The sequence below is a fragment of the Macaca fascicularis genome, chromosome 1, assembly GCF_037993035.2.
Source record: "Macaca fascicularis isolate 582-1 chromosome 1, T2T-MFA8v1.1".
NCBI classification, from domain to species: Eukaryota; Metazoa; Chordata; class Mammalia; order Primates; family Cercopithecidae; genus Macaca; species Macaca fascicularis.
Window position 1 is genome coordinate 189,863,295 of NC_088375.1, and position 20,599 is coordinate 189,883,893.

Below are 20,599 nucleotides of genomic sequence, written 5' to 3' on the forward strand. Positions count from 1 at the left end.
CCACAATAGTGATGTTATTTACAGGAGTAACTGGGGAAGTTGCAAATCTTGTGACCTTTGCAACAATGACTGGTAATCATGAGAATTCAGGCGCCTCTTGTAATCCTAAACTTGTGCCCTTTTATTAGTTTTATAAAGGTGGTTTCATTTTGAGAAGGGCTATCATTTAAACTATGAACTGTAATAAATTTCTCGCCAGGCATGGTGGCTCACACCTGTAATCCCAGCACTTTGAGAGGCCAGAGCAGGTGGATCACCTGAGGTCAGGAGTTCAAGACCAGCATGGTCAACATGGTGAGACACCATCTCTACTAAAAATACAAAAATTAATCAGGCATGGTGGCCGGCACCTGTAATCCCAGCTACTTGGGTGGCTGAGGCAGGAGAGTCACTTGAACTGGGAGGTGGAGGTTGCGGTAAGCCAAGATCGCACCACTACACTCCAGCCTGGGCCACGGAGCGAGACTGCATCTCAAAAAAAAAACGTGGGGCACAGTGGCTCATGCCTGTAATCCAAGCACTTCAAGAGGCTGAAGCAGACGGATCACTTGATGCCAGGAGTTAAAGATCAGCCTGGCCAACATGGCAAAACCCCATCTCTACCAAAAAATACAAAAATATTAGCCAGGCATTGTGGCATGTGTCTGTAGTCCCAGCTACTTGGGAGACTGGAGCACAAGAATCACTTAAACCCAGGAGGCAGAGGTTGCGGTGAGCTGAGATCATGCCACTGCACTCCAGCGTGGATGATAGAGCAAGACTGTCTCAAAAAAAAAAAAAAAAAAAAAAATTAGCTGGGCATAGTGGCTCTCACAACTGTAATCCCAGCTTCGTAGCTACTCAGGAGGCTGAGGTGAGAGAATTGTTTGAACCTGGGAGGCGAAGGTTGCAGCAAGCTGAAATCGCACCACTGTACTCCAGCCTGGGTGACAGAGTGAGACCCTGTCTCAGAAAAATAAAAATAAAAAAAGCTTTCTTCCAAAGTTAGCTCAGTCGACACCCAGGAATGAGCAAGAGCAGTTTGGAGGTTAACAGCAAGATGGAGTTGATTAGGTCAGATCTCTTTCAGTCATAATTTTGTCACTGTTATTTTTGCAAAGGTGGTTTCACCACAGAAAGCTTTCATGATCTGGCCCCACCTGATTAGCTTCATCTCCTTCTGCCTTTCCTCTTAAACTCATGCAGGCTACTGTCCACTGGATTATGAATTCCTTGAGATCAGAACTGATATATTTCCAAGGCCTAGCACAGTAACTGGTACATGCTTGGTAAATGCTACATAAATTAATTAGCAATATAAAATTCTAATAAGGTCATAGTGTGAGAGAACACTGGAAAACATGTACTAGTCTCTCACCTCTCTGCTTTCCATTGCTAAGTATAAATAAAAACATAAATAAAAAACACACACTGTACTAAAGATCAGGTCCCTTCTTCCCCTGGCACAGATTCCTGGTCATTTAGAACCAACATCCTGTCTCAGTACCCACCAGGAAGCACTCTCCTTCTCCGAACTTCCAAGTCGATGCCACATTTGATCTCTGACAGTCCCAAGGTGCCATGACAGGAAAGGACTTGGTTTTTCCTTGTATGCACAGAGCTTTTGATTCCGGTATGTTCCAGACAGTCAGGTTTCTCATATTTGGCCATTCTTTCTTCCTAGGTCAATCACTTCTATCCGGAGTGAACTGATTCCGTATCTAGTGAGAAAACAGTTTTCCTCAGCTTCCTCACAACAGGGACAAGAAGAAAAAGAAGAGGATCTAAAGAAAAAGGAGCTGAAGTCCTTAGGTCAGTTCTTGGGTTGGTTCAGTAAGAGGGGCAAGGGTAGCAGCACCTTTGGAAAGAGTGGTTTGGCAGCTTAGCCCAGCCCAAGATGCCTGTCTCAAGGCAGCAGACTATTTTCTAGCCTACTAGGCAAGACAGGCTTGCCAACCCACTCCCTGAGCTCTGGGTAAGCTTGCTCAGGCAGATCCTGCCACTATGCTCTCAGCAACAGGCTAATCGTGCCTCTAGCCCCATTCTCTGATTCACAGCTCTGGTTTGGCTGTGTTCCTCACTAGACCATTTTGCCTTTAAACTCCACCTGCCACTTCTTAGTTCCCCCGTTCTCTAGGCTCTAGGCAGCCCTGTTCCTGATTAAACTCAGCCTGTCTTATCAAGGGAAGGAAGGTGAAAGAATGTACAACTGCAGTCCAACCGCAGGCCAGCCCAGGTGTCTCCATGCCAGGATCTGAAGATCGGAGCTGTCTCGTGTGCTCTCATATCCCTAATCCCTGGCCCAGTCGTAGGCTCAGTAGATGTTCTGAAAAAGTATTTCTCAAATTAATAAACTGACAGTACAGCATGATGATTAGGATTGTAGAACTGGACATCAGACAGTTCTGGATTTGAAATCTGACTGCCTTCTTACTAGCATTGTGTCTTAAGGCAGGTTACTCAGTTCTCTGAGCCCCAGTTTTTTAATCAGAAAGTAAAAGATCTCAAAGAGTCGTTGTGAGAGCTGAAAAACTAGAGCCCTGGTACACTGGGCTCCAAGTTCTGTGCTTTCTGTCATAGTACAGCTACCAGATAATGGCAATAGAGACTAGCAGCACAAAGTCAACCTGGCTGGCCACTAAAGCCTGGATGCTGGCTTGTGTTATTTCATGATTTACAAGGGCCATCTGTTTTATTTTCCCTAGTGGTCTTGATTACTGGTCACATGCTTTTAGGACCTCATATTAAGCATTTTTATATCATATGATATTTTAGGGAAGTACATTGCCTGTTTTAGTTTGACTTTCTCTTACAGATTTTAGTGGGATTTCCTCAGGGCTCCTGTTTTGTGGGTGAGTTCCAAAGGGAGAAGTGTGAGCTGTAACCTCTTTTAAAACTTAACTCAGAGCCAAGCATAGTGGTGCACACCTGTAGTCCCAGCTGCTCAGGAGGTTGAGGTGGGAGGATCGCTTGGGTCTGGGAGTTTGAGACCAGCCTAGGCAACATAGCAAGACCTTGTCTCTTAAAAAAACAAAAAACAACTTGACTGAGTCTATATCTGTTCTGTTACCTCTCTCTCATTTATTTCCTTGTTGTGGGTGTTTGTTCTGAAGATATTTACAGTTTTATAAAAGAAGCCAATACACTGAACCTGGCTCCCTATGATGCCTGCTGGAATGCCTGTCGAGGAGACAGGTGGGAAGACTTGCCCAGATCACAGGTGCGCTGCTATGTCCACATCATGAAAGAGGGGCTCTGCTCTCGAGTGAGCACACTGGGACTCTACATGGAAGCAAACAGACAGGTGAGAGCATAAGTTTAGAAAGAAAATCATGGGGCTCTTGTCCTAGAAACCGACTGAGCCATTTGTCTGTTTCTTCATTAGGTACATAGTAACTTGTTAAGAATCCCTGTCATTCCCAAGGTTGAGCAAGACCTGGCATGTCAAGGGAGACTACTAGGGTACTCAGGTGCAGCAAAAAAGGAAGCAGGGGGCCTGGTCCATAGTCAGGGCCTCTGTGGCTCCAGGGAAAGGCTAAGATCTTCAGGAAGGCTAACTTCTGGCCTCTGGGTCAGCAGGTTCCTCCTATTCTGTTCAACATGGGGATATCTGCAGTACTTACTTCATAATAAGCAGGTAAATACTCTGTAATCATTACTCTGATGAAGTAAACATAGGCATATGGAGGAGGCTTCCCTGAGAAGGTGAAGGAGCAGAGTGTAGAGTGGCCAGATGGCAAAGCCTCAGGAAAGGAATGACTATGAGAGAGAATTATCTGCAAACAGCATTAATGAGGAGTCTCTTGCTAGCCCCTCCTTTTAACCTTAAAGTTTGTGAGATACAGGGAACAAATAGCTTCCACTGAAGGAGAAGCAGTGTCCTCAAAGATAAGCCAGGCCTTAATGAAGGCAGAGGGTGGAGAGGGGTACAGTAAAGAGGCTGAAGATGTAGAGGAACTCTGTATTGTATAGTAGGCCCAGGAGGAAGGTTTTTGGAGGGAGGGATAATGAGACTAGGAAAAGGAAATGCAGAGCAGCAGATGGTTTAGATGAGAATAAGAAAAGCATCCGGGCACAGTGACTTACGCCTGTAATCCTCGCAATTTGGGAGGCCGAGGCGGGTGGATCGCTTGAGCCCAGGAGTTCGAGACCAGCCTGGGCAACATGGAGAAAATCCTGTCTCTACAAAAATACTACAAAAATTAGCCAAGTGGTGGCATGTGGCTGTCGTCCCAGCTACTTGGAAGGCTAAGGTGGGAGGATCACCTGAGCCTGGGATGTGGAGGCTGCAGTGAGCTGAGATCGCACCACAACACTCCAGCCTAAGCAACAGAGTGGGACTCTGTATTTAAAAAAAAAAAAAAAAAAAAAAAAGAGGATAGGAAAAGATAAATAATTGAGGGAACTACATTGCGGTGGCATTCAAGGATAACAGAGGTGACATAATGAAAAGATTAGGTATTTACATTGCACCTGGTAGAACCCTATGAAAGTATAATTGTAGGTGCAGACCGGGGTGGCAGTGGGGCGCAGAATAATATAAAATAAATTGTTGAAAATTGGGATTGAGGCCAGGCGCAGTGGCTCACGCCTATAATCCCAGCACTTTGGGAGGCCGAGGCAGGTGAATCACCTGAGGTCAGGAGTTCGAGACTAGCCTGGCCAACATGGTGAAACCCTGTCTCTACTAAAAATACAAAAATTAGCCAAGCATGGTGGCACACACCTGTAATCCAAGCTTCTCCGGAGGCTGAAGCAGGGAGAATCGCTTGAACCTGGGAGGTGGAGGTTGCAGTGAGCCGAGATTGTGCCCCTGCACTCCAGCCTGGGCAACAGAGTGAGACTCTGTCTCAAAAAAAAGAAAAAGAAAATTGGGATTGAGTCCCTGAAGAAAACCTGGCTCAGGAATCTGTAGGACCCACACCAGATAAAAGCTCAGGTGAGCCTCAACCTGGATTGGTTACAGATCCAAGGGAATCCCAAGCCAGAAAGCTTATGAGAAATCATATCTAGTCCCACATTTACCCATGACTAGAGTCTTTCAGGCTGGTCTGGAAAGATGTTCATGGATAACCTGAGTGGGAAGACTTGTCCAGATCACTGCTGTGTCCACATCATGAAAGAGGGGCCCTGCTCTCGAGTGAGCATGCTGGGAAAAGTATCCCCTGAAGTGCCAACAGGGGCTATGCAGCAGACAGGCCTGAAGGGCCGTGGGTGGAGTGTGGAAGAAGAGATCCTAGGGCTGGGGACTCAGAATTAACCTTCACATTCCAGTGTAGCCATGCTGACAAGGCCTCCGTCAGCTAGTGTGGCTGCCACGCACAGTGCTCTGACCAGCATTCTGTCTGTGCTGGAGAATCACAGACAGGTACACTACCTGTGCCTTCCTAATGGACTAGTAGCCAAAGCCCCCCATACCTCTAACCTTTCCAGGTTTCTCACACTGGAGAGGGAATAGTGTGAACTTCCCCTTCATGTTTTCTTTTGGCTGGTGGATGGATGCCTTCTCAGGGTCTTTCCTTATTTTGGAATTTGTCTAAAATGGATCTCATCCTTACCTCATGCATGGTCACAGTGGTCCAGGAGGTGACCCGGAACCCAGGATGCCTGTGATCAGGATTCAGGGTGTTCCTTAACCTGATCAGGACTCCTTTTCCAAGAGGTGCTATGTGGGTAACTCAAAGACTTGTCTCAGTGCCTCCCAGCCAAGGGACATGGCATTACTTTCAAGGAGGAGCATTCACAGCTAAGAGACTGACAATAAGGCCATCTAGAAGCTGCAGCATGAATTATCTTCATCCTAGGGGGAATGCAGCAGCCTCCTGCTCTCCCTCACTCAGACAGGAAGCTATGGCTGAGAACTCCCCATATCTCTGATTGAGCCCTGGGTTCTACCTAAGGTGTTTTCTGATCTTTAGTGACCAAATCTCTGTCCTTAAGGTGCCCAAATTGCTGTCTGCTCTCTGTCCAGAAGAACCACTGGTCCATTCATCAGCCCAGATTGTCAGCAAACACCTGGTAAGTGCTAGTGTGGCCAGAGCAGGGGTGGGATGTTCTTTGGGAGCACTGAGACTTGTCCTTGAGAAGCCGGATTGAGGCCTTCAAGTCCTGAACCTCGTTAGCCCCAGGGAAATCACAGCTGGGTTCTAAGAATAAAATCTCACTCAACAAGACTGCCTGGGCAAGTAATTACGTTGTAAGGAAGGGTCCATTATAGTGCTGGGACTCAGGCACAGGAGCTCTCAATCTGTCCCCCTTCTAATTCTGATTTGAGCACTCTCTTTAAGAGAGCACATCTGTACACACAAATGCATGAGTGTGTATGTGTGTCTGTTGTTTTGTTTTGTTTTGTTTTCTTGGCAAGGGAGGAGGGCCCATGCTTCAGTTAGTTTTGAGTTGGTCTCAGAGGTGTTGTATGACCTTGTGGCCCTGAGAAATACTGATGATGGCCCCTCTTACTGAAGTGTCTCTATGGAAAGATCCCATTAGATCCCAGCTTGAAAGATCTGGAGAGTGGTTTGCAGTTGGTTGAGATGGATGGACAGAGTTTTATATTTTGCCTTTTACAGGTTGGAGTTGACAGCCTCATCGGGCCAGAGACACAGATTGGAGAGAAGTCATCCATTAAGCGCTCAGTCATTGGTTCATCCTGTCTCATAAAAGATAGAGTGACTATTACCAATTGCCTTCTCATGAACTCAGTCACTGTGGAGGAAGGGTATGTTTCCCCATGTACCCACTTGAGGCAAAGATAATGGAAAAATGCCTTCAAAATTCTGAAGGAAAGTTCATTTTAACCGAAAAGTGTATACCGAGGCAAAGTGCTAATCAGGAGGGCAATAGAATAAAAACATTTTCAGATATGAAAAGTCTCAACTTTACTAGGAAATTTATTCCTCCAAAATGGAAAATAAACCAAAAAGAGAAAGATCAGAAACAAGAGATTCGCCGGGCGCGGTGGCTCACGCCTGTAATCCCAGCACTTTGGGAGGCCGAGGCGGGCAGATCACAAGGTCAGGAGATCGAGACCACGGTGAAACCCCGTCTCTACTAAAAATACAAAAAATTAGCCGGGCGCGGTTGTGGGCGCCTGTAGTCCCAGCTACTCGGGAGGCTGAGGCAGGAGAATGGCGTGAACCCGGGAGGCGGAGCTTGCAGTGAGCCGAGATCGCGCCACTGCACTCCAGCCTGGGCGACAGAGCGAGACTCCGTCTCAAAAAAAAAAAAAAAAAAAAAAAAAGAAACAAGAGATTCAACTCAGAAAAAAGGCAAAAAGAATCCATGGGATAACAGTGAACAGAGATAAGAATGTCAGCTTTAAATGGGGCATAAAGGGATTAGTTAATCCAAAGTGGAACAAAACCCAAGAATCCAGAAAAGATCTATTCAGCAAGATGCAACTGATAAAATACTAGATACATACAAACATTTGAAAGGCAATTTAGACAACTGGCTAAAAGTTTGAAGTTGAATTGGGGATAACATAGAAAAAACAACACTAACAAAAACAAGACAGTTATTAACTCTGGGAAAATGAAGAAGTTGTACAAATTGAATGTCCCTAATCCAAAAACCCAAAATCAAATGCTCCAAAATCTGAAACTTTTTGAGCACCAACTTGACACTCAAAGGAAATTCTCATTGGAACATTTGAAAGTTCCAATTTTTGAATTAGGGATGCTGAAATGGTAAGTATAATGCAAATATTCCAAAATCCAAAAAAAGGAAAATCCAAAATCTAAAACACTTCTGGCCTGGCGCAGTGGCTCACGCTTGTAATCCCAGCACTTTGGGAGGCTGAGGCAGGTGGATCACCTGAGGTCGGGAGTTCAAGATTAGCCTGGCCAACATGGTGTAACCCCATCTCTACTAAAAATAATACAAAAAAAAAAGTAGCCAGGTGTGGTGGTGTGCACCTGTAGTCCCAGCTACTCGGGAGGCTGAGGCAGGAGAATGGCTTGAACCCGGGAGGCAGAGGTTGCGATGAGCCAAGATTGCACCACTGCACTCCAGCCTGGGTGACAGAGCAAGACTCTGTCTCAGATAAATAAATAAATAAATAAATAAATAAATAAATAAATAAAACACTTCTGGTCCCAAGTATTTCAGATAAGGGATACATAACCTGTATAAGAAATGAAAAGACCATAGTTTGCTGTGAATCAGCTACAGAATAGAATTTACATAGTCATAATAAAGTAAACCTGACTACTGGCCAAAGTTATGCTATAACTCTGTTGAAAGGATGAAAGATGGAAAGGGAAATGGGGGTAAGGGAGAAAGGAGAGCTAAATTCTCATTTTTCATTGTAGAAAGTCAATTGATAATGCCTAAAGCTGAAAAAATAAAGAACTAGTAATACAATTATGTTAATACCTAGAGGCATGGAAGTAATACCAAAATACTCAGCAGAAAGAATTAGAAGAGTTGCCTCTGGGAAGAGAGAAATGAATAGGAGTTGCAGGGGACTGCTATTTTTCATAACAAAACCTTCAGAAGTATTTGCCTTAAACTGCTAACATCAATTGGCCAAAAATATCCAGAGTTTTGTGGTACGCTGCTACCAGTGGTGTGCTGATAAATTGTTGACAACCAGCTCTCCAAAGGAAAAAATAAGTGACGTAATTCAAAGCATTTGCTAATTTCTGTGGTGTAAATTATTCCACTATAGCCAATGGTATCACTGAACGCTGAGTTGAGAAGAGATGCTAATAATTGCCTCTCCCAAGCTGAAACAAGCCAGCTTCAGCACACCACTAATAGAGACCCATCTCAAGCATTTCACTGATTTATCAGATATAACAGACCCACTCTATGATTAAGATTGTGCTAGGCAATGAAAGAAACGAAACGACATAAGGCTTAATCTCTTCCCTCAAGGAATTTATACTATGTGCAGTAAGAAGTGATAGGTGCTGTGGTAAAGATCTGTAAGGTCAGAAGGGAGGAAAGGGTCAGGAAAGGCTTAAGGAAATGACCCTTGAGCTGAATCTTAGACAATGAGTAGAGCCACCTGAGCTGGAGAAAGGAGTGGTTTTGGAGGTGGTGTTTTTTTGTTTTGTTTTTTGTTTTTTTTTTCAAGACAAGGTTTCCCTCTCTTGCCCAGGCTGAAGTACAGTGGCATGATCACAGCTCACTACAACCTCAAACTCCTGAGCTCCAGCAACCCTCCTGCCTCAGCTTCCCGAGTAGCTAGGACTACAGGCGCACACCACCAGGCCCAGCTAATTTTTAAAAAAATTTTTATAGAGATAGGGATCTCACTATGTTGCCCAGGCTAGTCTTGAACTCCTGGCCTGAAGCCTCCCAAAGTGCTGGGATTACAGGCATGAGCCACTGCACCTGGCCAAGGGTATTCTAGATACATAAAAAGTGAAGTGGCCAGCCACGGTGACTCATACCTATAGTCCCGGCACTTTGGAAGGTCAAGGTGGGCAGATTACTTCAGCCCAAGAGTTTGAGACCAGCCTGAGCAACATGACGAAACCACATCTCTACAAAAACTATAAAAATTAGCCAGGAGTGGTGGCATACGTCAGTAGTCCCAGCTACTTGGAAGGCTGAGGTGGGAGGATCCACCGAGTCTAGTATGTCAAGGCTGCAGTGAGCCAAGATTGTGCTACTATACTGCAGCCTGGGTAACAGACTGAGAGCCTGTCTTAAAATACATATATATGCAAGAATTAGTTGGCCGGGCGCGGTGGCTCAAGCCTGTAATCCCAGCACTTTGGGAGGCCGAGGCGGGTGGATCACGAGGTCAGGAGATCGAGACTGTCCTGGCTAACATGGTGAAACCCCGTCTCTACTAAAAATACAAAAAACTAGCCGGGTGTGGTGGCGGGCGCCTGTAGTCTCAGCTACTTGGGAGGCTGAGGCGGGAGAATGGCGTGAACCCGGGAGGCGGAGCTTGCAGTGAGCCGAGATCACGCCACTGCACTCCAGCCTGGGAGACACAGCGAGACTCCGTCTCAAAAAAAAAAAAAAAAAAAAAAGAATTAGTTGAGCATGGTGGTGTGCACCTATAACCCCTGAGGTGGGAGGATCAACTGAGCCCAGGAAGTAGAGGTTGCAGTGAGACCCTGTCAAAAAAAAAAAAAAAAGATTGTGAATTATGAAAGAGTATATCTTATTCCAGAAACATCTCCTTATTTTGATCTTAACTCAAATGTCACCTCTTCAGAGGAACCTTCCCCAACTACCCTGTTAGAAATAATCTGTCCCACTGACCGCCATCACATCAACCTGTTTTATTTCCTTCATAACACCATCACTATCTAGTCCTATCTTTACTTGTCTCTCACAAGTAAAATATTAGTTTCAGAATGTAAGTACCTTATCTCTCTTATTCACTTTTATACCCTGAGGGCCTACAGGAACTCAATAAATGTATTTGTTATATGAAAGAATGATGGCCGGGCGCGGTGGCTCAAGCCTGTAATCCCAGCACTTTGGGAGGCCGAGACGGGCGGATCATGAGGTCAGGAGATCGAGACCATCCTGGCTAATACGGTGAAACCCCGTCTCTACTAAAAAATACAAAAAACTAGCCGGGCGAAGTGGCGGGTGCCTGTAGTCCCAGCTACTCGGGAGGCTGAGGCAGGAGAATGGCGTGAACCCGAGAGGAGGAGCTTGCAGTGAGCTGAGATCCGGCCACTGCACTCCAGCCTGGGTGACAGAGCGAGACTCCGTCTCAAAAAAAAAAAGAAAGAATGATAAACAATTCACCATGTCCAGAATATGATTCAGAGAGGGATGGATACAAGAGAGAAGGCTATACATGCAGATGGACAAGGGCCAAGTAATGGATTATTCCCTGAGGAGTTTGATACGTAATGGTAATTGAAGAGCTGAAAGCAAAAGAACAGCATGATTAAATTAGCATTTCAGGAAGATTATTTGGGCTACATTAGGAAGGTTGGCCTGAAGAGGGTAAACATGGAGGCAGAAAGGCCATTGAAATAATTCTGGTAAAACAGAAGAGGTCCTAAACTAAGGCAATAAATAGCAGTAGAGATGAAGACGACAGACAATAAGGTGATTAAAAACTATAAAACATATGTCTGCCTAGATATATGAGGTCAAAGAGAAATTAAGGAAAAAAACAGATTTGTTGCTTGAGCAATAAGATTTCTGGTGTGCTATTCAAGATAGAAATTAGTAGAGGAAGAGCAAGATTGGCAGGCTGGGAGGTGGGGAGAGTATAAATTCCATCTGGGACAAGTTGAATGCATGGTGGTGTGCAGGAGGCCTTGATCTACAGGGCTGGAGCTTAGGAAAGAAGCTTGTGCTTGAGGTACAAATTTGGAAGTGGCAGGCACAGAAGTGATAACTGAAGGCTGGGCATGGTGGCTCATGCCTGTAGTCCCAGCACTTTGGGAGGCTGAGGTGGGCGGATGAGCCCAGGAGTTCGAAACCAGCCTGGGCAATGTGGCGAAACCCCATCTCTACCAAAAATACAAAAATTAGCTGGGTGTGGTGGCACACGCCTGTAACACCAGCTACTCGGGTGGCTAAGGCAGGAGGATCACTTGAACCCTGGAGGTGGAGGTTGCAGTGAGCAGAGTTTGCACCACTGCACTCCAGCCTGGGTGACAGAGCAAGACTCGGTCTCAAAAAAAAAAAAAAAAAAAAAGAACTGATAGCTGAAGCCATGGGAGTAGATGAAATCACCCAGGGAGAGTGTGTGACATGAAAAGAAAATAAACCAAAACAAAACCTTGGGGAATGGGAACTAACAGCAAGCAATTTTAGACATAAGAAAAGGAATCTAAGGAGACTGACAAGGAATGAGCAAAGAGGGGACATGTGGGGTAAGGAAGAGGAGAGATGACAGGTGAAGCCCAGGTTTCCAGTTAGGGAAAGAGTGGATGGTGGTGCACTCAACTGAGATGAGGAAGGAGGGACAGATTTATGGGAGACAAGGTCTGTGTAGGGCACAAGAGGTTGGAAGTTCCTGTAGGGCATCAGGTATGTGGAGATGTCTGGTATTCAGTTTGTGGTTAGAGCTCAGGAGAAGAGGTCAGACCCAGAGATAAAGTCTTTGTCTCCTTCCCGAATCATTCTTGTGATATTCTCTCTCTCTCTCTCTCTCTCTCTCTCTCTCTCTCTCTTTCTCTCTCTCTCTTTTGAGATGGGGTCTCTCTTTGTCCCCCAGGCTGGAGTGCAGTGATGTGATCATGGCTCACTGCAGCCTCGACACCCTGGGCTCAGATGATCCTCTCACCTCAGCTTCCTGAGTAGCTGGGACCACAGGCATGCGCCACTCTATTTTTAGTAGAGACCAGGTCTCACTATGTTGCTCAGGCTTGAATTCCTGAGTGCCTCCTAAAATGCTGAGATTACAGGCATGAGCCACTACACCACTACATTGTGGTGTTCTCTAACTTACTTTTCCTGTCTTCATCATTCTTTGTCTTCTATATTTACCCTTCCCCTGTTGTTCTTATGAATTAGAACATGCGCTTTGAGGCCGGGCGCGGTGGCTCACGCCTGTAATCCCAGCACTTTGGGAGGCCGAGGCGGGCGGATCACAAGGTCAGGAGATCGAGACCACGGTGAAACCCCGTCTCTACTAAAAATACAAAAAATTAGCCGGGCGTGGTTGTGGGCGCCTGTAGTCCCAGCTACTCGGGAGGCTGAGGCAGGAGAATGGCGTGAACCCGGGAGGCGGAGCTTGCAGTGAGCCGAGATCGCGCCACTACACTCCAGCCTGGGCGACAGAGCGAGACTCCGTCTCAAAAAAAAAAAAAAAAAAAAAAAAAGAACATGCGCTTTGAGTCAGACTGACAAACTGAATCCTGGGTCTGTCACTTATTCGCCTCTTAAAGAATTGGCCAAATTAGCTGGGTGTGGTGGCGCACGCCTGTAGTCCCAGCTACTCAGGAGGCTGAGGCAGAAGAATTGCTTGAACCTGGCAGGCAGAGGTTGCAGTGAGCTGAGATCATGCCACTGCACTCCAGCCTGGGTGACAGAGCGAGACTCCATCTCAAAAAAAAAAAAATGGCCTTACCTCTTTGTGCCTGATTTTCTCATTATAAAATGGGGTAAAAGTGAACTACCGTGTAGGTTTATGGGGAATACTAAATTAGTTAGTAAATATAAAGCTTTTTTCTTCCCCCCTGAGACAGTCTCACTCTGTCGCCCAGCCTGGAGTGCAATGGCATGATCTCAGCTCGCTGCAACCTCCGCCTCCCGGGTTCAAGCAATTCTCCTGCCTCAACCTCCCAAGTAGCTGGGATTACAGGTGCGCACTCCCACACCTGGCTAGTTTTTGTATTTTTAGTAGAGACAGGGTTTCACCATGTTGGCCACGCTGGTCACGAACTCCTGACCTCAAGTGATTTGCCTGTCTCAGCCTCCCAAAGTGCTGGGATTACAGGCCTAAGCCACTGTGCCCTGTCATACAAAGCATTTAGGATAGTTAGTTGCTGTTTTTATTTATTTATTATTGTTGTTGTTATTATATTACTACTTTATCCCATTTCACAAGGATGGCATGTTGCCAACATTGTCTTTCTAAAGAATATCTCTGATCACATCCTTGTTCTGTTAAAAACCTTTTGAAAGCTCCCTCTTACCTTTAAAAGAAATCGGAACTTCATGATTTCTCATGGTCTGGCTCCAGCACTGAGTCTAGAATGCTAGTGTGAGATGAGGCCTTAGAAGTCATCCAGCTGAACTCCTGTATTTTTATAGATGAATAAATGTAGCATTCCAGACATTTTTCTTGTTGCACCCCTGCTACGCCACGTCCTCTTCTAGACTCCTGGATAGGACTGACAGACATCACCATTCTCTAAACCAGAACTACACTTGCCTTCATCCATTTGATCACCTGATTCCAAGTAACTCATGAGGCTTTGTGGCTTCCATTCTCTCAGACCTTCCAAGGAAGACAATGGCATAACTTTCCCCATATGTTCTAATTAACAACCTTTCCCTGCCCTTCTGTGGGTGGGCAGGGCCAGGCACAGTGGGTCACACCTACAACCTATAATCCCAGCACTTTGGGAGGCTGAGGCAGGCAGATTGCCTGAGCTCAGGAGTTCAAGACAGTCTGGGAAACATGGCAAAACCCTGTTTCAAAAAAAAAAAAAAAAGTCCAGTGTTAGTGTTAGTATCCTAATTGACATGAAGAGACTTGGTGAGGAAACCATGACTCCTTAAGACACTACAGCTTTCTGTGTGAGAAAAGAAGTTCAGAGAAAAGGCCTAGCATATCTCATAGTCATTTGCTGTCTTGGAGGAGACAAGTTCTCATTCTGTCACCCAGGCTAGAGTGCAATGGCGCAATCATGGCTCACTGTAAGCCTCAACCTCCTGGGCTCAAGTGATCTTCCCACCTCAGCCTCCCAAGTAGCTGGGATTACGGGCGTGTGCCACTACATGGCTAATTTTTTTTCTTTTTATTTATTTATTTTTTTTTTTAGAGACAGAGTCTCTATGTTGCCTAGGCTGGCTACTTCTTTTTTTTTTTAAATAAAAAAGTTGAGGTAAAGCTATAGGCAGCCCACGCAAGGCTAATGACTGGGAAGGCCATTAACAATTACCCAATCCTGCGAATGAGCTCCTGCTGATAAGATCAGACATCCTACATCCCATACGAACTTTTTCCCATTATTTTGGGGTCACTTCGTTTTAATTACTTATGGTAAATCTGGGAAAGGTAATTAAATTGCAGTCAAGTGAGACTTGATTACCCTGCTGCTATTACATCTTGGCTAAGTGGCAGAGTAGGAGCATAAAATTGTTCAGAAGGGAGTTTCTCATATTCGTTGTGTGCTTGTCTCTGCCAACAGTGGTGGGCTGCTGAGGCTTGAAAGCTTGCTGAGGTTTTCTGGACACCTGCCCAAGGTCTTCAGGGTTTGAGGGATGCTAATAGGACCACCTTGGAGAAGGTGTAGGCGAGACTATTCAGAGAAAGCTCCTGCCCATCTTTCTCATGTTCTGGCATTTTATATGACAGCTGATGCTCAGGAATCTGCAGTGTAGTGAACACTTCATTGTCAAGGCTTGAGTGTCAGCCCTGTATTCTGCATCTTTGGTCCCCTGGTCCCAAGCAACCTCTCCTGCATTTCCCCCTAATCCAAGGCACATGACTCAAGCAGCAGTCTAGAGTGCATCTTCACATGCTGGCCGGCTAGAAAGCCAGGTTCTCACCTAGGTTTTCCATGCTCTTTGCAGTTACCAAATGTAGCCCTCAGCGCCAGGTAAGAAATTACTACTTCTCATCATTACCCTGAGTGTACCATTCAACTCAACTGACTGACTGCCCTGCCCATTCCTACTTCCCTTTATTTCTGACATTCACTCTGCCTGAATTGCCTCTCTTTGGAGCTCTTTCCTGTAAAAATCCTACCCATCTTGCAAGATCCAATGCATATTCCAACTCTTGCATGCAGCCTTCTTAAGATGTCATAGCCGGCCAGGCATGGTGGTTCACACCTGTAATCCCAACACTTTGAGAGGCCAAGGTGGGCCAATCGTCTGAGGTCAGGAGTTCGAGACCACCCTGGCCAACATGGTGAAACCCCGTCTCTACTAAAAATACAAAAATTAACTGGGCCTGGTGGTGCATGCCTGTAATTCTAGCTACTCAGTAGGCTGAGGCAGGAGAATCACTTAAACTTGGGAGGCAGAGGTTGTGGTGACCCGAGATTGCACTGCTGGACTCCAGACTGGATGACAGAGCAAGACTCCGTCTCAAAAAAAAATTGTCATAGCCATAAACTGTTTCCCCCACCTCTGTGCTCCCTGTGCACCCATAACACTTTATTCATGCTCACGTGGTACTGTGGCACTTACTGCATCTTTCTTCCCTCTTCAACTAAACTATAAATTCCTTGAATATATATATATATATATATATATATTTTTTTTTTTTTTTTTTTTTTTTGAGGGAATCTCACTCTGTCACTCCAGCTGGAGTGCAGTGGCATGAACTGGGCTCACTGCAACCTCCACCTGCCAGGTTTAAGCAGTTCTCCTGCCTCAGCCTCCCAAGTAGCTGGGACTATTGGCGTGCACTACCATGCCCAGCTAATTTTTTGGATTTTTAATAGAGATGGGGTTTCTCCATGCTGGCCACGCTGGTCTCAAATTCCTGACCTCATTATCCGCCCACCTCAGCCTCCCAAAGTGCTGGGATTACAGGCATGAGCCACCGTGCCTGGCTAAATATAGAAATAATTTTATATGTCTTTATATCCCCTAACTTCTTAATACTGCATTTTTTACATAGTAGATATCTTATAAGCATTTACTGAATGAAAAATGGAGATCTCTGATTTAACCCCTCTACTATAACTGGCTAAATATCTGTTAAGAGATCCCTCTCTGCTTCTAGAAAAAAAATATTGCACATGATTATAGAGAGGGAGAAAAAGAAAATAAATAAATAAAAATTTTAAAAGTTGGTACCAGTGATGGCCGAGCTCAGTGGCTCATGCCTGTAATCCCAGCACTTTGGGAGGCCAAAGCACGTAGATCACCTGAGGTCAGGAGTTTGAGACCAGCCTGACCAACATGGAGAAATCCCCATAAAAAATTAGTCGGGTGTGGTGGGACAGGTCTGTAATCCCAGCTACTCGGTTGGCTGAGGCAGGAGAATCTCTTGAACCCAGAAGGTGGAGGTTGCAGTGAGCCCAGTTCATGCCATTGCACTCCAGCCTGGGCAATAAGAGAAAAACTCCATCTCAAAAAAAAAGTTGGTAAGAATGTCACAAATATAGAAAAAAATTTGTGGATGAGTGCTTCATTCCTTAAAGCTCACCAAATTTAAAAAACAAAACCACAGAAGGAAGCTTCATCTATAATAAAATGAAATAACCTACACATACCTGTGCACTGACTACAGAATATCTGCCAGATACAATGAAATTTAGATTAAACCCAAAGAGAACACCAAGATTCAACATAAGGAGAAGAAGGAATGGGAACATGGGTGAACCAAAGAAAAAACATCAAACATCATTTTTTCAGAATACCGAGGCATGCAGAACTGAAAGAAAAAAACGTTAGGCCACGTAGAAGGGAGAAAATCAGGCTGGCCTCACACATTTCTTTTTTTTTTTTTTTTAAACAGAGTCTCACTCTGTCACCCAGGCTGGAGTGCAGTGACAATTTCAGCTCACTGCAACCTCCGCCTCCCAGGTTCAAGCAATTCTCCTGCCTCAGCCTCCCAAGCAGCTGGGATTATAGGTGTGCGCCACCACACCCAGCTAATTTTTGTATTTTTAGTAGAGACGGGTTTTCACCATGTTGGACCAGCCTGGTCTCAAACTCTTGACCTCAAGTGATCCGCCTGCCTTGGCCTCCCAAAGTGCTGGGATTACAGGCATGAGCCACCACACCCAGCCTGGCTTCAGACTTTTCTATGATAACATTTCAGGCCAGAAGACAGTGAAACAACATTTAGAGAATTTAGAAGGGAAACGTTTGTGACCTAAGAATCTTATAACCTTCCATATTTCATCCCTACAAGGAAAGAAAACACAAAAGCATCCTGTAGCCAGTTATGGTTGCTAAGTAAAAGCATCAGAAGTATTCCAGGGCTCAGGACATGTGTCACCCAAGAACCCTCCGGAAAACTCTACTTGAAGGCATAGTATAGCCAAGGAAGAAATGAAAATGGATAGTTTAAGGTATAAAAGTGAATCCTCTTAAATATAAGTCTAATTAGAGGTAATTAGAGTTGCAGAAAAGAACATAATTGTTAAAAGAATTTTTTTTGGAGACAGAGTCTCGCTGTGTCACCCAGGCTGGAGTGCAGTGGCATAATCTTGCCTCATTGCAACCTCTGCCTCCTGGGTTCGAGCTATCCTCCCACCTCAGCTGTCTGAGTAGCTGGGACTACAGGCACACACCACCGCACCAGGCTAATTTTTGTATTTTTAGTAGATGGAGTTTTGCTGTGTTGGCCAGGCTGGTCTTGAACTCCTGACCACAGGTGATCCGTCTGCCTCAACCTCCCAAAATGCTGGGATTACAAGATGAGCCACCACGCCCAGCACTTCTGTCATACTCTTGAAGACACCAAATTATGACACTTTGGGAAGATCCCCTGGATTAAAGGGACTCCTAATGGCTTTTAGTTTATTCCCTACCTTTGAACCATTTGCACTAAACCCATCTTCTTAGATGAAGAATTCTGCAGCTTAACTCTTTAAGGCTGTTACATCTTTTGATTTCCCCTAAGCTCCCTAGCCTCTGCTTACGGAATATAAGGACTTAGATTTCTTAGGAGGGGGACATTTCTCACCACTAAACCTTGTATAGTGAAGGGGGGGCATACAGAACTAAAAGGAAGAAATTTTTAGCCTGCTCACTGGAGCAGTACATTTTAATCTAGAGGACTGAAGAGCAAGAGTGACCAGAAAACAGGGAAAAGGTAAGATCATTTCTTCAAGTATTATATCTCATTATCTCAATTAACCTGGATAAATCTCAAATATGATGTTGGAGAAAGCAAGTTGCAGAAGGATACACAGAGAATGGTAACATGTATGTACAATTTTAAAACATTCAAAACAATATTGTATGTTTAACATATGTAGTAAAAATGCTTAGGAACAATAAACACCACAGTCAAATAATGGATACCCTGGTGGAAGAAGGAAGGAAATGGGATGAAAGAAAGACGCTTAGCAAGTTGGATTGTTGGTTTCTTAAGCTGTTTGGTGGATGCACAAGTGTTCTTGATATTATTCTCCAGGCTTTTTTCTATACGTAAAATATTTCATTAAAAATAATACATAGTTAGCCGGACACGGTGGCTCAAGCCTATAATCCCAGCACTTTGGGAGGCCGAGACGGGCGGATCACGAGGTCAGAAGATCGAGACCATCTGGCTAACACGATGAAACCCCATCTCTGGCCGGGCGCGGTGGCTCAAGCCTGTAATCCCAGTACTTTGGGAGGCCGAGGCAGGTGGATCACGAAGTCAGGAGATCGAGGCCATCCTGGCTAACATGGTGAAACCCCGTCTCTACTAAAAATACAAAAAACTAGCCGGGCGTGGTGGCAGGCGCCTGTAGTCCCAGCTACTCGGAGGCTGAGGCAGGAGAATGGCGTAAACCCGGGAGGCGGAGCTTGCAGTGAGCCGAGATCGCGCCACTGCACTCCAGCCTGGGAGACACAGCGAGACTCCGTCTCAAAAAAAAAAAAAAAAAAAAGAAACCCCATCTCTACTAAAAAAAAAATAAAAATAAATAAAAAAAACTAGCCGGGCGAGGTGGCAGGCGCCTATAGTCCCAGCTTCTCGGGAGGCTGAGGCAGGAGAATGGCGTAAACCTGGGAGGCGGAGCTTGCAGTGAGCTGAGATCCGGCCACTGCACTCCAGCCTGGGCGACAGAGCAAGACTCCGTCTCAAAAAATAATAATAATAATAATACATAGTTGCCGGATGCAGTGGCTCACACATGTAATCCCAACAGTTTGAAGGCTGAGACAGAAGAATCACTTGAGGCCAGGAGTTTGAGACCAGCCTGGGTAACATAGCAAGATTCCATCTCTCCCAAAAAAAAAAAGTTTTAAATTATAAATAATAAAAAATAATTTTTAATAAAAATAACACATGGCTCTTCCTGTAGAGAGATTCTTGGACCAGCTTAGAAGGGCTTAGGTTAGGAGGCTCCCAGTACCTAGAGAGATATAGGTGACTCAGCCATAATCTTTGGGCCCAAGTGTTGAGTTGGCCTAAAGCAGACCTTAGTCACAGGCCTGGAAAAGCTACACGTATCTTCAGTTTTATTCCCTTTCCCCCAGGGTCATGAGTAGTTTAGAAAGCCTGCCAACTAATCCTCAAAAAAGAAAAGAACCTGCCCATCCTCAGAGTTACTGAGAAGTTTCATGGCTCTTTGCCGAATGTTCTCTAAGTCAATATCTGAGGTAGGAACCTGTGATACAGTGGAGTGTCACTTTAGGCCTGGGCACATTGCCTGATATCTGTGAGTCTCAATTTTCTCTGTAAAAATTGGAATAAATGCCACCATCCCTACAAGTTTGCTGAAAGGATTCAGTTATAAAATGAGTGTAGGCCGGGTGTGGTGGCTCAATCCCAGCACTTTGGGAGGCCAAGGTGGGTGGGTCAGGTGTTTGAGACCAGCCTGATCAACATAGTGAAACCGCATCTCTACTAAAAATACAAAAAATTAGCCGGGCATGGTGGCAGATGCCTGTAATCCCAGCTACTTGGGAGGCTGAGGCAGGAGAATCGCAGTGAGCCGAGATTGCGCCACTGCACTCCAGTCCGGGCAACAGTGCGAGACTCCCGTCTCAAATAATAATAATAATAATAATAATAATAATAAATAAAACAAAATTAGTGCAAAGTGCTGTATATAATGACTGAGATGTATTAGACATTAGATATATGGGAGTTCCCTTTCCTCCCTTGAAAGAACTGAAGAAAAGTCCTACCTAAAGCCAGAAGAGGAGCAAGAAATTGGAGGCAGTCTTGCTTCCCAGTAAGCCTTCTTCCTCATATGTGATGTGCCACCACATAGTATAGTGTGGTGTGCCTGGCCAAGCAGTGATCTTACTATAGAACTCTGTTTTTCTCATGGCCTCCTTTCCAGTGAAGCATTACAATTTTCGGAGTAATTTTGCAAAACCTGCACCT

The 20,599-nt window shown here is 45.1% G+C and overlaps 1 protein-coding gene across 7 annotated transcripts in view; it reads left to right on the top strand.

Moving 5' to 3' along the window:
* The window catches only part of EIF2B3 (eukaryotic translation initiation factor 2B subunit gamma), a 146,259-nt gene that overhangs the window by 115,248 nt on the left and 10,412 nt on the right, over nucleotides 1–20,599 (top strand). For all 7 annotated transcript variants that reach the window (XM_074008645.1, XM_015451901.4, XM_074008631.1 and 4 more), the window contains 4 exons: nucleotides 1,664–1,791; nucleotides 3,093–3,283; nucleotides 5,920–5,997; nucleotides 6,549–6,697. In XM_074008645.1, coding sequence (XP_073864746.1) covers nucleotides 1,664–1,791; nucleotides 3,093–3,283; nucleotides 5,920–5,997; nucleotides 6,549–6,697 — 546 coding nt within the window. The remainder of the gene's footprint in view (nucleotides 1–1,663; nucleotides 1,792–3,092; nucleotides 3,284–5,919; nucleotides 5,998–6,548; nucleotides 6,698–20,599) is intronic.